At 39.5% G+C, this 19,041-nt stretch overlaps 1 protein-coding gene across 1 annotated transcript in view; it reads left to right on the top strand.

The window, feature by feature from the left end:
• The window catches only part of su(r) (dihydropyrimidine dehydrogenase su(r)), a 34,173-nt gene extending 18,611 nt beyond the window's left edge, over positions 1-15,562 (top strand). Inside the window, exons 14-22 of the mRNA XM_090166535.1 lie at positions 1,950-2,114; positions 5,908-5,979; positions 6,906-6,989; positions 7,083-7,203; positions 9,335-9,597; positions 10,658-10,837; positions 13,012-13,158; positions 14,613-14,696; positions 15,085-15,562. Coding sequence (XP_090022661.1) covers positions 1,950-2,114; positions 5,908-5,979; positions 6,906-6,989; positions 7,083-7,203; positions 9,335-9,597; positions 10,658-10,837; positions 13,012-13,158; positions 14,613-14,696; positions 15,085-15,366 — 1,398 coding nt within the window. The 3' untranslated portion in view covers positions 15,367-15,562. The remainder of the gene's footprint in view (positions 1-1,949; positions 2,115-5,907; positions 5,980-6,905; positions 6,990-7,082; positions 7,204-9,334; positions 9,598-10,657; positions 10,838-13,011; positions 13,159-14,612; positions 14,697-15,084) is intronic.
• The last annotated feature ends 3,479 nt before the right edge of the window (positions 15,563-19,041 follow it).

Here is a 19,041-nt window from a genome sequence, read left to right as displayed (position 1 = left end):
TCAGCAGAGAGGGGGTTGCCCCACCCCTGTTCATTTTGTTTGGCCCCAACATAGTCTTTCATATAAACATCGTTAGTATTTGAATTGACAACATTTTCCCAACATTAAACAAATTTGATTAGTCGAACTATAATTTGGATCATCATGGTCCAGTTATTGCTTCCTTTAAGTGGGTGCTATGGCATTTTTATTTATTTTTTGGTTTAAGTTACGTTGTGAATTGTCACATATGGAATTCAGGAACGTATGTAATTAAGTGCTTGGTCTTAGAGTGGTAGGGCGAAAAGTTAGGTTTTTACCTAGTCAAATAGAAAAAGGTTGGTTTTTGGGTTCAAACAGAGTTCAAATAGAGAGGAGCATGCAGTGGCATAGCCAGATGGGTGGACCAAGGGGCAAGTCCACCCCCTACGCTACTGAGAGCATGGACGCCGGCAGAAATAATTTCAAGTCATATAGCGAACTCGCCCGATGAAATATACAACCTTTACACATACAACGATCCGATAAATGAACTAGCTATAGCTAAAGCTTAGTAGGAATAGGGATATAAGTTACCCGAAATTGATGTAACACACATTTCAAGTAACTGGATCACTCTTCTTCGTCACTGCACTCCCCAAAAAGTTTAACAGAAAAAACAACAGGGCAAGGCCCAATTCGGGGGGGGGGGGAGTAAAGAGGTATAACTAAAGAAAGGGGGGTGGAGCAATTTCCCCGTTTGCACACCTCTGCGGGCGCCCATGGAAAAAAACCATTTCCCATTTTCAAAATGGTCATTGTGTCAACTCTAGAAAAAGTTGGTTTGCTTAGCTACCCTCTTAGTCCATCCTTGAGTCCTCTACTTGAATTAAAGGGGCCCCCGATAGCCTAGAGGCCCCCAATGGTCTTAATCCGGCACTGGCTGTCGTAGCTAATTTATGGAAAGGCTTATAGATTAAAACATGATATGTATGGATTACATAAGATGTTTCGGATGTAACTACATGCCGAGGGCTGGACCTTTAGAGGTCCTAAGCAACAGGCCCGGCATTACGGTGTGGAGGGGCATATAGGCAGCAAGATACAAGATAGGAGCCCGAAAAAGTTTGACACTAAAAGCGGGGCCCTCGGAAAGCACTGTGAAGCACGAAGCCCTGAAGCCGGCCCTGCTAAGCACTTAAAAACATTAAAATTTACATTGGTGTATTTACTATTGAGCATGAAAATGGTGCGAGTGAATCAGATCTGCCTTTTTTAGAATCTGGTTTAGGTAAACCAGTTGCAAAATTGAAATGTAAATTTTCACAATTTTTACCATGCACAACCATCAGAACACAAACACAACAAATTCAACACTCACAACCTACGTATAAACATTACAAAAACGTAAATCACCAAACCGTCACGACGGTGAGCGAAAAAACACCATCCAAACCAAACCGCAAATGCATCCGTTAACGCTCACCGTCACACGGTGGTTTTGTCCCCTCGGAGATTTAAAAAGTTAATTTTTCAATAATATTGAAAATTATGGCATGTTTCCCGTTGAGTTTTCGTTGCGGGTGGGGCTAAATAGGGGTGTGGGAATTTGTGGGAAATTTACTACCCAGCAATGGGAATTTCAACTTTCAAGCATTGGCAACACTGAATAAAGCTGGGTCTTGTGACGTAAGAGCCACATTTTAACAAGTTGGGCCAGACCACTTTTTATTTTATAAAATCAACTATTAAGGTCTCATTGAATTTTTTCTATGGCAATGTTACGCAGAGGCCTACATGTACTTATGACTCAGTATGTTAAAAAAATAATTGAATTAATTTGGAAATTATTTTTTATAGAAAATTATATTTCTTAAATTCTTCGTGACGATTTACTTTAGAAAATCATACTTCTTAAATTAATCTTGACCATGTCACACAAAGGGACATACAATGACAGTTCGTACTATTTGGTTTATTTATATCCGTAGGATGTCAGCACTAACGTGTCTCCGCGAATTATCAGAGGAACGACATCTGGACATATTTTCGGACCGGGCCAAGGATCATTCCTTAATATCGAGGAAATCACCGAAAAAACCACCGGATATTGGCTTCGAGCTATCTCAGAGTTAAAAGAAGATTTTCCAGACCACGTAAGTGTTTATGAGAGAGATCTTTGGCGGCTTCAGCCAACCGAAGAGATTCCTGAAGAGCCAATGGTTTCCAAATGGCAAAATATACTGAAAACCATATTAACATTTCAATTTCTTTCCGGTACCCAAAATGTCAATATACACATCATTAGAATTAAGGGAAAGAAGTTTACTCAGCGAAAGAATCTACAAGATAATTAGTGGGGTGGCGGAGTGGTTAGCACCTTCACCTCGCAGCAAGAGGAGCCGGGTTCGAAAACACCGTGTGGCACTGGCCACTGGGTAAAAACTTGGAACAACTCCTTCTGCGTTGAGTTTGCATGTTCTCTCCCCACTGGTTTAAGCTCTTCAGTTTCCCCTTCCATAAAAACTTGTTGAGGTTAACGGTAATAGTTGCCACCACCCTCCTATGCATTGTACCCAGCCACCTGAATTAATGGCTTTAAGAGTCGCTTGGTGACTTAGGTCTAAGGTGGTGCTGATTATTATTATTTATTGAAGATACAATTTTCGGAATCAATAAATTAGAAATAGAGGCTAAGCCAATCTCCAACTGAACCTAAAACGTTAAGGCGACATCTGCTGTTCCTCATTAAAATTAGCTTAGGTCATAGATTAAGCGTTAGCTATTTTATATGAACATAAGTAACATTAAAAAGTTTTATGTCGCGAAATTTTTATCCTAATGCTGTTTATTCTTTCATTTAAATGGTGTATCGTTATTCATACTTAAAATTGTGCTTAAAGCATACTTACGAAAATATTCCTCACAATGAAAATCAGCTGCACCTTCTTTCTTAGTAATGGTAGTTTTACCAAACCTAAAATGTGTAACAATTTTTGATACCTGACGTCTACTATGTCCGGTAGGCCTACTATATATGCCAATTGTTAGCATTAACTACTAGTACTATAACTGTGCAACTAGGAACTTAAATCTATTAGATTTTAGGTGGAGCAATAAGGCTTGAGCTTAACATTACAATACCAAATACTAACCCCTCCAAATAACCCCGACAATTATGAACATTAAACACTTCACCCCGAAAATTATATGAGATGAGTTGTTGACCATGGCGAAGAAAATAAATACGACCATACTTGCGGTCTGTTGATACGCGGGTTGATATGTTCGGCATCGATCGATAGATAATTTCGTACCCTCGCTGTCTCAGTGTCAATTTTCGGCGACCGTTAGGTTATATCGCACCCTTTCAATTGTGGGTATTTTAGGGCACCGAAATTGGGCATTAGGGTAAATTGGAAATTTTTGGGTAAAATAAGGAAAAAGTGGTCCAAAACATTTACGGTTGCCATGGCAAATCGAATGGGTAGTGCAACGTCTCCTTTCGGGAAATTTCATATCTTATATAGGTCTACATTACGCCCGACTTTGAACAAAATCGGCAATAAACACCCCGTGTACTCTCCTTGTCATTGTAAATTTTCGGAATTAGGACCCCGAAATTGGGTATTAGCGTTAACTTGCACCGTTTGCGATTGAAAGGTAAATTATACGTTCAAACGAAATGTGATATCGTGCCCTCGCTGGCTCACTATCAATTTGGAAATTTAGGGTTCAACGTGTTGCGCATTTGCTAGTGAAAATATTTTATGGATATTTTTAACAGAGTAGGGAATTGCGTGTACTCAAAATCCCTGATATCTTAAGTAAAATTTTTGAAATATCATTTCATATACATTCAAAAATATGCATTGTCGACAAGTTATAAAAAAATTAGTTTACTGACACCATCCTTTTTTAAATCTTTTTATAGTAGGTTTGATTATCTAACCACGTCCGCTTTTATCCTATTTTTGTCAAATAGTTTTTTTAATTAGACTTAAGTGGAAATTTCACCAAGACGTACAAGTTTTTTTGTGTATTTTAAAGTTCTAATAAAAAATGAATACTTGGGGTATATATACTCGAAACTAGAGGTAGTTGACATTAGTACGCGGAATTTTTATAACCCCCACCTTTAATTTAATTTCCACGATGAATCGAGGTGAAAATACTTCAAACCCCCTTAAGGTTCCTAAAATAGATATCTGTAAAACCTTAAGAAATCGAGAAATATTTAGCGGTAACGAGAAACACTTGGTCGCCTTAAACCACGCGAGATATACCAAGAAATATATTTACAGTCGTTATCGGAACACGCAAATTATCTACGGCCCAGCCATGAACGACTTGCTGTGCTGCAAATTCTCTCCTTGCGGTCGAAGACTGTTCTTGGGAGCTTCCGACGGAAGCGTAAGAGCGTATCGTTTGGCGAAGAATGTCTGGAAAGAGGAATCGACTGTCTTCTGCAACTTATCCGAGGTGTCCTTCTGCGACGTGGCGAAAAAGGACTCGATCGATTTGATACTGACGTCCACGTACGAGTTGCCGTCCGACTCTTCCCTGTGGAAATATTCCGGTCAATTTGAGAAACAGTACGGCTTCACGGATGAACATCACGTAGAATTCAGCAAAATGTCTCCGCTGAAGTTGATCGGATCCCAGAACGACCACGACGCCAATATCTTCGACACCGAGACCGGTGCCAAAATTCTGAATCTCAATTCCGCATATTTTCCGGAACCCTGTTGCGATACGTCACCGAACAAGGCGGCGTTCGACCCAACTGATAACTTGGTCCTGTCCGATCGCGTGCTCTGGGACGTCAGAAGCGCTCGCGTCATTCACTTTTTCGAGGCTATTTGCCAGGAATTCGGAGGACGGTTTCACCCCAATGGACTCGAACTTGTCAGCAGTTCCAACGTGTGGGATCTAAGAATGTTTCGTCTTATTCGAGTAGAAACGATGTTCCATCAGAGCAGAGTGAAGTTCACCAAAGTCGGCGACGTGATGTACGGAAGCGTTCAGTACCCCTTCACCCAGCCGACGAGTGTCCCTCTGAGGCCCTACACCACGCTCAACGCGTCCATCTTTTTCCGAATAGTAGACGCTTACGATTACTCTTCGCTTTACAACGTGGATATGACTAGAGTAAACGTCGATTTAGAGATGAACGAATTTCATTTGGCGGCCATACAGTACGAGCCAATGGTGAAGTTCCAAACCAGAGGTTCTATTTGCGACGTGTTCAAAACGTACACCACCACGGTTTGCCGCTTATTCGAGGTTGGACGTGTTCCCGATTAAAATGGACGAAATGAAACGGTCAAGAATACAGAAAAATGGTGGTCAAGTAGATAAACAGATTTTAAAGTATTATTATAAATTTAAATATTCCAGATTATTTTATTTAAGAAAGTCTGTAGGAACAAATTTTATTTTTTTAAATATATTCCTATGTAAAAAATATATAAAGATAATGGTTTTAAATTTATAATGATGTACTTTTAAAGAAAATAATAAAATAATTTCACGAAGCGGCGTGTGGTTTACTGGAAAGTTGTTGGTTCGACCAAGAATATACGTTTAAATTAAACCTGTTCAGCCATTTGGTTAGAGGTTGTAATACAGAGAACCAGGACATACTTGTAAAAGCGTCATATTTTAAAGCACGCTGTGCTTAATATTTCCATATAGAAGGATTCCTTCAATTTCAAACGTGGCTCCTGGAAGAACAAATTAAACTTCGCTAGCTCGAGTTGTATTCCGTTGGACACGAATCTTTCGCCACAAACTAATACTGTTCCTAACGACCTAAAATTTAAAAAATGTACTAATTAGTAAATCATTTTCAATAACCAGCTTTTACTGCCTTGTTATCCTAGAAAGTGGAATTATTTGAAACTTACATTATACCCTATTTATTGTTATTTGTTCTTTATTTTTCAGATCATAATTGCGAGTATAACCGCGCCATACCACAGTCGAGAATCATGGTTGCAATTGGCCATCGCTTGTGAAGTAAATACATTTTTATCATTTTCTATCTGTATGTAAACCGGGTGGGTTTGGGTTTAGGCAATCTTCATTTTGTCAACTGTAGTCTAATTTAGCTTGCGCATTATGAGGGGGCCAGGGGCTTGCCACCACCCTCATATGCATTGGAAACCTGATTCAAAGGCATGAAACGTCGCTAGCTGATTTGGGCCTCTGGTGGTGCCTTGGGTAGTAGCATACGCTTATCATAAGATCCCCATAAGTAAACTTCTACCATAGGGGCCCATGTTAACGGCGTTGTCCCGGAGGTAAGAAAATGTGAACGTCCGACGATAGGGCAGTAGCGACATCTTCTTTTTCCAAATTTCTACATCTATAATATTCTTTTACTTGGTAGAGCAGCCACGCTCGAGTTGATAAATGCCACACAAAACGCGTCTAATTTAAAAAATAATAGCTTCAGAAACAACTCTTATTTCTAACAGCCAGTTTTAGGTTCTGATGAATGATGAGGCAAAGATAAGTATTAATTTTAAGTTTTAAAGCGATAAAATTGTGAAAAAGGCTTGGCTTCCGTGCTAAGGGTTAAAATATTCAAACGTTCGCGCACGGCGCGCGCGCATTCATAGTGCATTTCGCGAAATTTATTTCAGAAATGCATAGTTGAGGTCGTAGCCACTAGGAGGTGCAGATTTTGAATACCTACCTCTTAATAACGGGTATATGATCGTCAAAAATTTGGCCTAGACCTTATGATAGGCTTATGGTAGTAGCCTATATGAATGTTTCATCAAATTTCTAAATAACAATTATTTCCTAGAAAAGGTTCTGAAAAATTGCATTTTGACATTTGAATCTCACTTTACCCAGTAACCAAATTATTGGAAGGGAGTAGCCCCCACATAGGACCGTCCCTGTATGTTTTTAACAGATATTTTGAACCGTTTCAGAATGCGAAAGCGGATGCCCTGGAGTTGAACCTTTCCTGTCCTCACGGCATCGGTGAGCGAGGGATGGGAATGGCTTGCGGCCAGGTAAAAAATGATCGCAATTAAAATGTTTTTAAATAAATAAATAAATAATACAATTAGTAAATAAATAAATATAAAATTTGAAATTTATTTTAGGACCCGTTGAAAATTACTCAAATTTGTACCTGGTTGAAGGAGAGTATTCGAATACCTTTCTTTCCGAAGCTTACACCCAACATTACCGATATTACCGTGCTGGCAAAAGCTGCTAAAGAAGGTAAAACCTATGCTCACACCTAAGACCTATGATTTGCCTCCGCGTAATCCCAGCTTTGACTCCTCGTAATCCCAGCTTTGCCTCCTCGTAATCCCAGCTTTGCCTCCTCGTAATCCCAGCTTTGCCTCCTCGTAATCCCAGCTTTGCCTCCTCGTAATCCCAGCTTTGACTCCTCGTAATCCCAGCTTTGACTCCTCGTAATCCCAGCTTTGCCTCCTCGTAATCCCAGCTTTGACTCCTCGTAATCCCAGCTTTGCCTCCTCGTAATCCCAGCTTTGCCTCCTCGTAATCCCAGCTTTGCCTCCTAGTAATCCCAGCTTTGTCTCCTCGTAATCCCAGCTTTGTCTCTTCGTAATCCCAGCTTTGCCTCTTCGTAATCCCAGCTTTGCCTCCTCGTAATCCCAGCTTTGCCTCCTCGTAATCCCAGCTTTGCCTCCTCGTAATCCCAGCTTTGCCTCCTCGTAATCCCAGCTTTGCCTCCTCGTAATCCCAGCTTTGCCTCCTCGTAATCCCAGCTTTGCCTCCGCGTAATCCCAGATTTGCCTCCGCGTAATCCCAGATTTGCCTCCTCGTAATCCCAGCTTTGCCTCCTCGTAATCCCAGCTTTGCCTCCTCGTAATCCCAGCTTTGCCTCCTCGTAATCCCAGCTTTGCCTCCTCGTAATCCCAGCTTTGCCTCCTCGTAATCCCAGCTTTGCCTCCTCGTAATCCCAGCTTTGCCTCCTCGTAATCCCAGCTTTGCCTCCTCGTAATCCCAGCTTTGCCTCCTCGTAATCCCAGCTTTGCCTCCTCGTAATCCCAGCTTTGCCTCCTCGTAATCCCAGCTTTGCCTCCTCGTAATCCCAGCTTTGCCTCCTCGTAATCCCAGCTTTGCCTCCTCGTAATCCCAGCTTTGCCTCCTCGTAATCCCAGCTTTGCCTCCTCGTAATCCCAGCTTTTCCTCCTCGTAATCCCAGCTTTTCCTCCTCGTAATCCTAGCTTTGCCTCCGCGTAATCCCAGCCTTGCCTCCGCGTAATCCCAGCCTTGCCTCCGCGTAATCCCAGTTTTTCCTACTCGTCGCGTAATCCCAGTTTTTCCTACTCGTCGCGTAATCCCAGCTTTGCCTCCTCGTAATCCCAGCTTTGCCTCCTCGTAATCCCAGCTTTGCCTCCTCGTAATCCCAGCTTTGCCTCCTCGTAATCCCAGCTTTGCCTCCTCGTAATCCCAGCTTTGCCTCCTCGTAATCCCAGCTTTGCCTCCTCGTAATCCCAGCTTTGCCTCCTCGTAATCCCAGCTTTGCCTCCTCGTAATCCCAGCTTTGCCTCCTCGTAATCCCAGCTTTGCCTCCTCGTAATCCCAGCTTTGCCTCCTCGTAATCCCAGCTTTGCTTCCGCGTAATCCCAGCTTTGCTTCCGCGTAATCCCAGCTTTGCTTCCGCGTAATCCCAGCCTTGCCTCCGCGTAATCCCAGCCTTGCCTCCGCGTAATCCCAGCCTTGCCTCCGCGTAATCCCAGCCTTGCCTCCGCGTAATCGCAGTTTTTCCTACTCGTCGCGTAATCCCAGCCTTGCCTCCGCGTAATCCCAGTTTTTCCTACTCGTCGCGTAATCCCAGCTTTGTCTTCGTGTACTCTGGATAATCGGTATAGAGGCAAAGTCTAACATTGTAAGTGAGAAGACTGTCGGATTTTATATAATTATACTTTTTTCATTGGTTTTCTATTTAAGAGTTTCACGAACGTATGATAGATATATAAATTTTAATGATATTTCTGCAAAAGAAACATTTACTTCATCATTGGAAGAGAGCGGGGTTCCCAAAGTATACCCTGTTAAATAGTACTTACTTTCATTGCTTTAATGTAATTACTCTTTTGTTTGTCTGAGTGGTTAGCGCTTTTGCCTAGCATGAATGGTTCGATCGTAGCTTGTGGCACGGGGTGAAAACTACTCATTCTGCGTTGAGTTAAAGGGGTTTTCCCCGAGTTCTTCGGTGTACCCTTTCCATAAAAACGTCTGTTGGCTCCACCCTCCTACGCATTGTAACCCGGCCAACTGTTTAGAGGCATTACAAATAGCTAGATGACTTGTGCCTAAGGTGGTGACTTGGGTATTAGCCTTGCTGATTATTATTGTCTTTTTCTTTAAAACCTAGGTGGTGCTAGTGGCGTTACAGCAACGAATACCGTGTCAAGTCTGATGGGACTCCGCGGAAATGGTGAACCTTGGCCGAATGTAGGTTCCGAGAAGAGGAGTACTTATGGTGGAATGTCCGGAAACGCCATCAAACCGATTGCACTTCGCGCTGTCAGCCACATCGCCAAAGAGATCGAAGGTTTCCCCATCCTGGCCACCGGAGGCATCGACTCCGCCGATGTCGGACTAGAATTCCTCAGGTGTGGAGCCAGTCTACTTCAGGTAAAAAAATTTCGTTAGAGGCGACATAGTTGATGGAACCTTGACATTCACGAAGTTAAAGCTACGTACGTGGCACAAGGGTGTTATGAAGGTCATATCACCTTTGGTGTCTTTCGAGGGCCATATAAACGAAAAGACGAATGAGGGCGCAATATCTTTATAGCTGCCTTAACGTTCGTTGATCCGTTGAGCATTCATCCAGGAGCAATTAGTGCAAAATCCTCGTAGGGCCTATGGGTTCCCAAAATGTAAATTCGTCCCTGTCGAGGTATTGCACAGTGTGGTAGTTTTAATTCTATATATTATGACATTTTAAGAGATATTTTGTGGGATAAAATAACTAACTAGTCTGTAAAATATTACTTGGTTTCTTTTCACCTGTTCTCGAATTAAAAGTGTATTTAGAGGCCTGCGCCGATCTGATATGAGTCGGCGGCGGCGTTTGACCCAATGTATACCGGCTACGGCGGCGGTGAACATACAAATGGCTCTTTTGATTTGTTATTTTCGGCGGCGGCGGCGTTTAGCAGCGGCGCAAGACTCTAAGTGTATTATTTTTAATCTAAAACGTTTCATTCCCCTTTTCCATGGATTATAATTACTCCGCGCCATAGAGAGTAAATCGGATTTTGTCGTCTGCTAGCCAGAATTTATCTGCTAAAAAGGCCACAAGCAGTGACTTGGAAAAAAACGATTTTACTCCGACTTGAACTATTCGCCACCTCAGAATTGAAGTAAAATGACGTCATAGCTTTACTCTCCGTACCGTACTCCGAAATCCCGGAATAAGCGAAAAGAAACCACCTATTTTCATAACAGTCGAGTAGTTAAAGGAATAAATATTTTCTCAGTTTAAAGAACTTACATGGTTTGTTTGGGCCCACTGCCACTTAAATCATCACAGAGCCTTCTGAAAACTGCGGCCCTAGAAGTCCTCTTACAATTGGGCACAAATCTACTTAAGTTGGGGGTTGCGGCTATATCTCCACCCCTAAAATAACTACCTACGGTTTGTACTATTTATCATCTGCGCTCTCTAGACGAAATGTAATTTTTACAGGTATGCAGCGCAGTGCAAAATCAAGATTTTACCGTCGTGGAGGACTACATCACTGGACTCAAAGCTCTCATTTACGTTCAAAATCTTGAGTCTACAAAAGCTTGGAATGGTCAATCTCCTCCAACAATAAAACACCAGAAAGGGAAACCCGTGCCAAATATTAGAGACACGTGTGACAAAGTAAGAAGAATATTTTTTACTAAAAGGCCAAAATATCTGCGACAATGAGCGTTAACTTCTAAAATCTCTGTAACGGCTGGTTTTCAATAAAGAAAAACTGAAGCAACATCGACAAAAAAAATTAATTAAGCCTAACGGAAATATGTCCTAAGAGCACTAACCTTAGGGAAAAAACTATATGACAGCAAGGAGGATAGGAAGGGAGGCGAAGTAGGAGGGATGAACGCTCCAGCATCCTTGTAAGAAGTTTAGCGTGAACCAGTAGCGTCGCTACGGTTTTTTCACAGGTGGGCTAATTATTTTGTGGCCCCTAAGAATTTTGTGGCCCTTACAACTTTAGTGACCCCTTAAAAATTTTCCAGGAAGCGAGAAGAGCAAGGTCGTTTATTGTTGCCGCTCTCATCGCGTATACTGGACCTCCTATGACCTTGTATCCGACCTGGAGGAGACACGTGCATGCCCGGGGTATTTCCCTAAATCCCCTTTCTTTTCTTTCTATTGCCCATTCAACTTTCTCTCAATTTTCGCTCACTTCCTCCCGAATCTATCTTATTGAGTAAACAAATTGATTTTGAAAGTTTTTTTCCCGAAAAACTTTTCTTGGCAATAAAACAAATTTCTAGAGATGGCCCTTTTAATATAAATATGTGGCCCCTCTCAGAAATGCAGGGGGGCTAAAGCCCACTTCAGCCCACCCTTAGCGCCGCTACTGGCGTGAACTCGGCGGGAAAATTTCGGGAAAATGGCGGCAAGATTTCGGCCGCTACGCTACGTGCTGCCGCCATTTTTCCGAAATTTTCCCGCCGAGTTCACGCTAAACTTCTTACAAGGATGCTGGCGCCTAGGAGCAACAAACACAACACCCCACACAAGGAGAACGCAACCCGTCATACGTCGTGGATTTTCTTGTGTACGTTTTTCATTGGCTAGACGCTTTAGCACCTGCTGCCGTCGGAAGGGGAAAATACGAAATTGTCTCCCCTCCCCCGCCCGTAAAACGGTCAGCGTAAAGGCTCGTGACGCTCGTCCAATGAAATTCGTAGGCTATTCTGTAGTATCTGGGACAACAAAAGTAGAACTGATGATGACACAGTTTTATTGTTTAATCTATACTAAGTAAAAAGAGTATTGATACGTTTTGATATTCCTCAGGGTATACGAAGATACAATTATTATTTGTAGACGAAACTAATGGAGTTTTTTATTATACATATTATTTGTAATTCAATTTTTTTTATTTTTAGTGTTTTGAGCACGTAGTGCACGTGCAATTTTTTAAGCATTTTTTAGAACGTAGGCCAAAGTAGACGAATATTGGGAGATATCGTAGGTCTCGTTGGTATTTGGCCTACAAAATTGATTTCCACTCTGGTGCCTTATCGTTCTGTGGCTGGTTTTGTTTTGTTTATAAATATGAATTCCCACAGAGTTTCGTATCGTCTCTCGGCCTCTTGGTTAATGATAATTGTGGTATCTGTTACTACAGAATCCCCAAATTCGTACACAACCCTTCGTTAGCGTGTTTAAAAGCTAGCTGCGTTCTCCTTGTGTTTGTTGCTCCTAGCTGGAGCGTTCATTCCTCCTACTTCGCCTCCCTTCCTATCCTCCTTGATGACAGAGAGCACTCACGCAGAGCAAAATGGTAGTCCTAACGGGGATTTTTTTGCGTCGATGCCAAAATATTGTAAGTTTAACGGGGATTTTTGGTTTCAACGCAAAAATATTGTAAGTTTAACGGGGATTTTTGGTTTCAACGCAAAAATACTGTAAGCCTAACGGGGATTTTTGGTGTCCACGCCAAAATATTATAAGCCTAACGAGGATTTTGGGCTTCCACGCAAAAATTTGGTAAGCCTAACGGGGAGTTTTTGCGTCGACGCAAAAATACTGTAAGCCTAACGGGGATTTTTTTGCGTCGACGCAAAAATACATTAAGCCTAACGGGGATTTCTCGCGTCGACGCTCGCCGTGGTGACGGTTTTGCTCTAGTAAAAATCAGCCTTAACGGAGGATTTTTGTGTTGACTCTCGCTGGTTATTTACCTAGTGAAAACCAGCGTAGCATTGCATTTTATATGCATATTTTGCGATACTAAACTTTTATTGTTTTTAGTTAATAGAAACGTTTTATCAGTAGTGTGTACTTATAGTACTAACTTTTAAATATGGTCGTAGGCGTTGCCGAACTTTGGACCGTACAAGAAAGAAAAAGAAGCCATCATTGTAAAATTGAAACTGGAAGATGACCTACTGAGCGACAACAATATCGTCAGTGAAAACAGACCCCCTGCTAAACTGGAAAAATCAGTGGCGACAGTTAACGTAAGTACCTTTCTTCTATTTTGATAATATACGCGTCACTCGTCTCACTACCAACACCATCTACCGTTCAAAACGGAAATAAATCCATAATTCCATATGGCCTAGCTCCGGAAAATAAAAGGTGTGCTCGTGTGAGACAGTAGTCACTAGTTAAACGTTTGTCCTGTATTTCAAAAAATAATGTATTTATTTATACTGATTATATTCAGATAATTTTTTTACGTTGCTCCCTATCCCTTCTTGCTTGAAGATTAAGCTCGTTCCACCTAATTAAGTAAAATCAGCCCGGTATCTCATTTGTCCCCTAAAATTTATGACGTTTTTCCTCAGTGTTCCGAAGAGGTAAATGTCAGGTGTCAAATAATGTGGCAAAAAGTGGTAAATACCGACATGGCGAATAATACTTTTACTGGCTAATATGCCAAAAAGTGGGAAATAATAAATTTTAATAAAAATAAAAAAACATACGAAAGGAAAAATATATTTGTGCTATTTTAGACAAATATACTGTATTAGTTGTCAGGTTTTGGGCTAGATACTCAATTATAGCCCAATCTAGTAATTTCTTTTGGCTATTTTTCAACGATTTTTCCTGAGTTTGAATTCGTCTGCTATATATCTTTAAGGTGTTTTTAATGGTTCTTTTGTGAAAAACTGAAACATTATCTCACATGTAAGTGATGCTACATCTCTGAAAGATATTATTTACATCATTTAAATGCATTTATTGATTATTAGTCACTATTTGTCACTTTTTGCCATATTTGCCACTCTTGGCCATATTTACCACTTTATGCCACTGACATGGACTTTATTCTAAAAATTTGACATTTAGGTAACACTGACCCCCCACTCGTGCATACATGTAGCTATTATCACAACAGTGATTTGTCACAATTCATTTATATTACATAAATAATTAGCACTATTTTGCGATTGGGAAGGGTCAAATGTCATAAAGCAAGTGGCGGCTCGACGTGAAGTAGCTCTCTATCAATAGATGTCGATAGCGTCAAATCCCAAAAGGCGGTACTTATAGGTACCCCTCACGTTCATTGGATCGTTTGTAAATTGGGCAATAACAAAAATTACAACAATTATAAACAATGTTATTACACGGGATATATAATTTGGTTAAAGTCCACTAAATAGAGTATAAGCTGTCTAACTAAAATACTCTACAATGGCTCTCTGAAGACGGTATCATTTGGCTATTTTAAAGTTTAGCTTCATTTGCCATAAATAGATGGCACCACGCTCTCCAGTAAAGTTGCGCTTTTCGAAGAATCTGATTGATTCACGGCCATCTCTAATAACAGGGGCCTTTTCATAATTCAGATCTGGGACAATGATAGAGCCGCCACTTGCTTTAAGGGAGTTTAACAACAAATAATGTTAGTTACTTTTCTTATTTTCGTTCATGCTCTGTGTTTATGGATGATCTTATATCATAGGAACTAATTGGATCATCTCTTCCGTTTATTGGGCCTCACAAAAATTTGGACCGCAATCAACAAGTTGTCGCACTTATTGATGAAGTAAGTTCATCTTATATAAGACCAATTTTTAACCTACATGCAAGAAGGAAAAGTAGGTTTGGTTCTGTGGCAGGTCAAGGGTAGCAAAACAGGGCCCCTTATATTTATATTAGTATATTTTATAATGGGTTTTGGGTTGATCGCTTCCGCAATATAGTTTATTTTAACCGAACAAACAGTTTTGCAATAATAAACATAATAATTTCTTAAAGATTTTAAATCTGAAATGCATTATTTTCAAATAAAATATCACACCATGCTTTTTACTCTGGATTAGAAAAAAATTAAGAAAATTTTAGTTTCCTGATCTAACAAGATTACGCAAAAACGAATGTCACATTAATTTTTCTTGCATAATAATGTGGTCTTTTACTTATTTATCAATCAGGATATGTGTATCAACTGCGGAAAATGCTACATGACATGCAACGACTCTGGTTATCAAGCGATTACCTTTGACGCCAAAACTCATTTGGCCCACGTGACGCCAGACTGCACCGGGTGCACTCTATGCCTATCCGTCTGCCCCATAAACGACTGCATTACCATGGTCAAGAAAGCCATTGACCACAACCCGAAGAGAGGAATGACTTTCGAAGAGTCCAAGAGGACCATGAATTCATTTTTGGGACTACAAATAAATCCCCAACTTCTTCAATATGGTTATTGATTATAACTAATCTGAATAATATGTTAATTATAAAATTATAAAAATGTTTATTTGGAAATATTAATGGCTTAGTTAACCCTTTTCAAATATCCTTTAAATATAATAGTAATTTTTTTTTCAAAATAAAGGTCTTGAATTTGGTTCTCGTTAATTGACTTAGCGATATATGTCTACCCTTAGAAGCACTTTCTCAGTTCAATTTTATGGCTTACATAGATTTCTGAACGTGTTCATTCAAAACCACTTTCGAAGCTAAATCAAAATATTCGAATCTGGTTTGGTCAGTTAATTTTTAAATATCTTCAATTAAATTCGTTCCGACAAAAATGAACACGAGACTAAGGCCTCGATCTCGTGTTCATCAGGAACGCTTGAGAAGTTGACAGAGGATATTTCGAGGAGGTAGCCACTTAAAAAATCTCGTGTACAAACAGTGCCCAATCGATATAATTATTTGCTGAAATCTAGAAATCCACGAGGAATATAGGAAATCGAAAGAAATTATCGGATATATTGTCGATATTTCTGGAAATATCGAGAAGTAAACGGAAATATTTTCAATATTTCTGGAAATCGAGAAATCCTAAGAAATATTGGAAATCTAGAGAAATAAACGGAAATATTTTCGCTATTTCTGGAAATCTATAGAGATGTCGGAAATATTTGGAAATATTTATATCTGAAATCTGGTGTACAATTTTTTCGAAGTGGCTACCCCTTCGTGTTGTACCTTGGGGCGGGGTGGGGGTAATTTCTGGTGATAATTACCGTCAATTATATTAATATTAGTATAATGAGTTATTTATTTTTGGATAAATATTATGTACAATTTATATAGTGGAGTAAAACTTTTTTTGGAGCTAAAGTTATGTGATATGTATTCTCGAATTTGTTCAGTACAAAACCCTCGTAACATTTTTTTTCCGCGCCAAAGTGTGTACAATGACGTGGTGAACGCGATGTAATTATTTTTTTGCCGGAAATGAATATTTAAAAACAAAAATAAAAACCAATTAATACTTAGCACGGGAAATCGTAACTCAACAGACCAGTAAAATAAGCATTGGCGCCCCATTCTTTATAATCAAGCTGGGCCGTCTATTATTCTAACCTAGTGACATCGTAACTAGTGAAATCATGCCTAGTACTCCCCACTTCCATTTTTATGAATCGTGTTCGTTAGTAAACGTGTCATAATAGGCTGGTATCGTCCATGTGTGTGTGTGTGTGTGTGTGTGTGTGGGTGTGTGTGTGTGTGTGTGTGTGGTCTTTTGTGTATTTACTCTTACACCATTTAATTACGCAATTTTGAGCCATTCTTCAACTTTTATTAATTTAAATATTAATGCATCTCTTGGTGCGATATATTTAGTATTATTAATGTTATTAGAAAAAATATGGGTAAAAATTGTAAATATTATTACTGATCAAGGCGAAAAAGATTTTTCAAAAGAGAGTTGCATTTTCAATATAGTTGAAAAATTCAACCGTTAGATGTCGGTACCTGGCCAGTTATAGCCGGCACAAACATCACATGACTAAACATGTTAGGCCCAGTTAATGGCCCCTTTTTTCAAAATAACTTTCACGTAAAAATGAAAGAAGAGAAGGAAAAATAATTAATTCTTTACTCGGCTATTGATTTTTTTAAGGCAAAACTTATATTATTGTTCAAATTTCAATACTTTAAAGCAAAACCAAAATATTTACTATTTACAATTAACCATTGATAGAAGACTAAATTTAGTTAATATATATACAAATATTACGCTTCCTATAGGTTATAACACTCATACCTTAACCTTTTTGCTGTAGTCCAAACGTTGAAATATTTTATTTTTAGTTCTACCTTACCTTGGGGCAGATTTAAGCTACCGCCTTAACTTTTTAGATATAACTGATTTTGATCATGTTTTGACATATTAACAATAATTTTACAAATTCGATAGCTACTAAAATTGTTTCATGTAATTATGTATTTTTAATATGAATAATATTATAATTTAAATAAAAATAATATTTAACCAACCCCTTAAAATTTGATCCCGGGAGAGTAGCTTTAAAATAGTATAGGAAAAATAAAATTTGACATGGACTTAAATGAAAAAAGGTTGGGGCCCTCTTTTACTTGGGGTAGTCATCTACGCCCTGCGTTCTGTCATAGGTGGAAAATCCGCCATCTTGGAAAACGTGATTTTTTAAAGGTTTGAAATTTCGACCGCGTCCAGGGGTAAATTTCAAAGCCGGTATCTCTAGAGCTATATCAAAAGTAAATAGGGGGAAAAGGTCTATCACTGCCTTCAGATTTTACCTTCCACCATGCTTGACACCCTTTTTAAAGAGCTAGTGATCACGTGATATTTCTAACCAATAAGGATAGCGCATTACGCGCGAAGTAGTGCATTTGTGGTATTCCGGTCCGCGTTCAAGATGAAAATTTTGATTTTATTCCCTGGCAACCATGTCACCGCCTCGCGATTTCAAATAGTCTCTCTGTCAAATGCTGACCATTATTTCCTTCGATAACGGTTGATTTTAATTAATAATTACTATATAAATTGTAAAATTAACGAAAAAAAGGTCGTAGCTATAGCTATTATTTCAGTTAAACTTGCAAATTGTTAGGCCTTAACATCGTAGATTTACCAATTAGTCCCGATCTCTGCTCTTAGATGGCGCCACGCTCTCCACGATTTAAGTGAGCGTTATTCTAGTTACGGTTTATTTCTTTTCAAAAGTCGTGTTATTATTTTTAAAATGTCGCATTTTAGTTTCTCTCATATATCTACTTTATTTAGGAACTAAATTAACCAAATTATCGAAAGCAAAAGTTATATATACACGTATTTTATAGAGAACTATTTTTCATCGTGGCGGAGTACAACCGATACCTTTGTGTCCCTGTAAAGAGGCGAGGGGGAAGTCATTTCCGAAGCCCAAAATTTTTACCCCTCAAATAAGACGTCGTGCGGTGGGACCCAAGTTTACTTTTGGCTATATGGAATACGGAGCTGAGAGTTTGGATTTCTTACTAAACAGGCGGAAATTAAATTTGGTGAAAGTTTCACTAATATCGGAGGGGGTGGCGTGGGGAACTTGGATGATTTGACATGGATTGACCCCACTGATATTTTTTTGAAGTTAGCTACATTTTTGGAAAGCAAATCGTTAAATGAATTATTAAACTATCAATTAGCTTAGTTTGTATTCTTCAAGTCAAATTGCAACTGTCTCTTTTATATCAAGTATAATATATAAAATAGACGTTTGGTCTTTGGTTAAGCTTTTTACGTTGGCCGCTACCACCTTTGGCACTGCTAAGTGCTGTTTTTAAAGAAAATTCCGAAAATTGTAGGGGACTTACACAAAGACCACCTTGCGAAGTGGTAGATTAAAGTCCTTTTAAAAAAATCGAGAGGCTTTAATTTTTGCAACTTGTTTTCAATTAGTATAGTGTTCCCCTTCACATTTAAATCAATAGCTTTGCCGTCCGGTAGATGAGTTATTATTGATCAAAAAGAGGTCATTAAATAGGGTACTTTCCATTCTTGTTATTAGCTAAGTGACTCTTAAAGGGAATATAACCTATTAGCGTTCTTTATTTAAGACCCCTAGAATTTTAATAAACAAACCACTTAGCAGCGACAAAATTGAAAAGAGTCAAAGGCGGGAGTG

The sequence above is a fragment of the Leiobunum rupestre genome, chromosome 2 (genome assembly GCF_980474605.1).
Source record: "Leiobunum rupestre chromosome 2, qqLeiRupe1.1.hap1, whole genome shotgun sequence".
Lineage (NCBI taxonomy): Eukaryota > Metazoa > Arthropoda > Arachnida > Opiliones > Sclerosomatidae > Leiobunum > Leiobunum rupestre.
The sequence above is the reverse complement of the archived record's forward strand: the minus strand, read 5'-3'. Positions and strand labels throughout refer to the sequence as shown.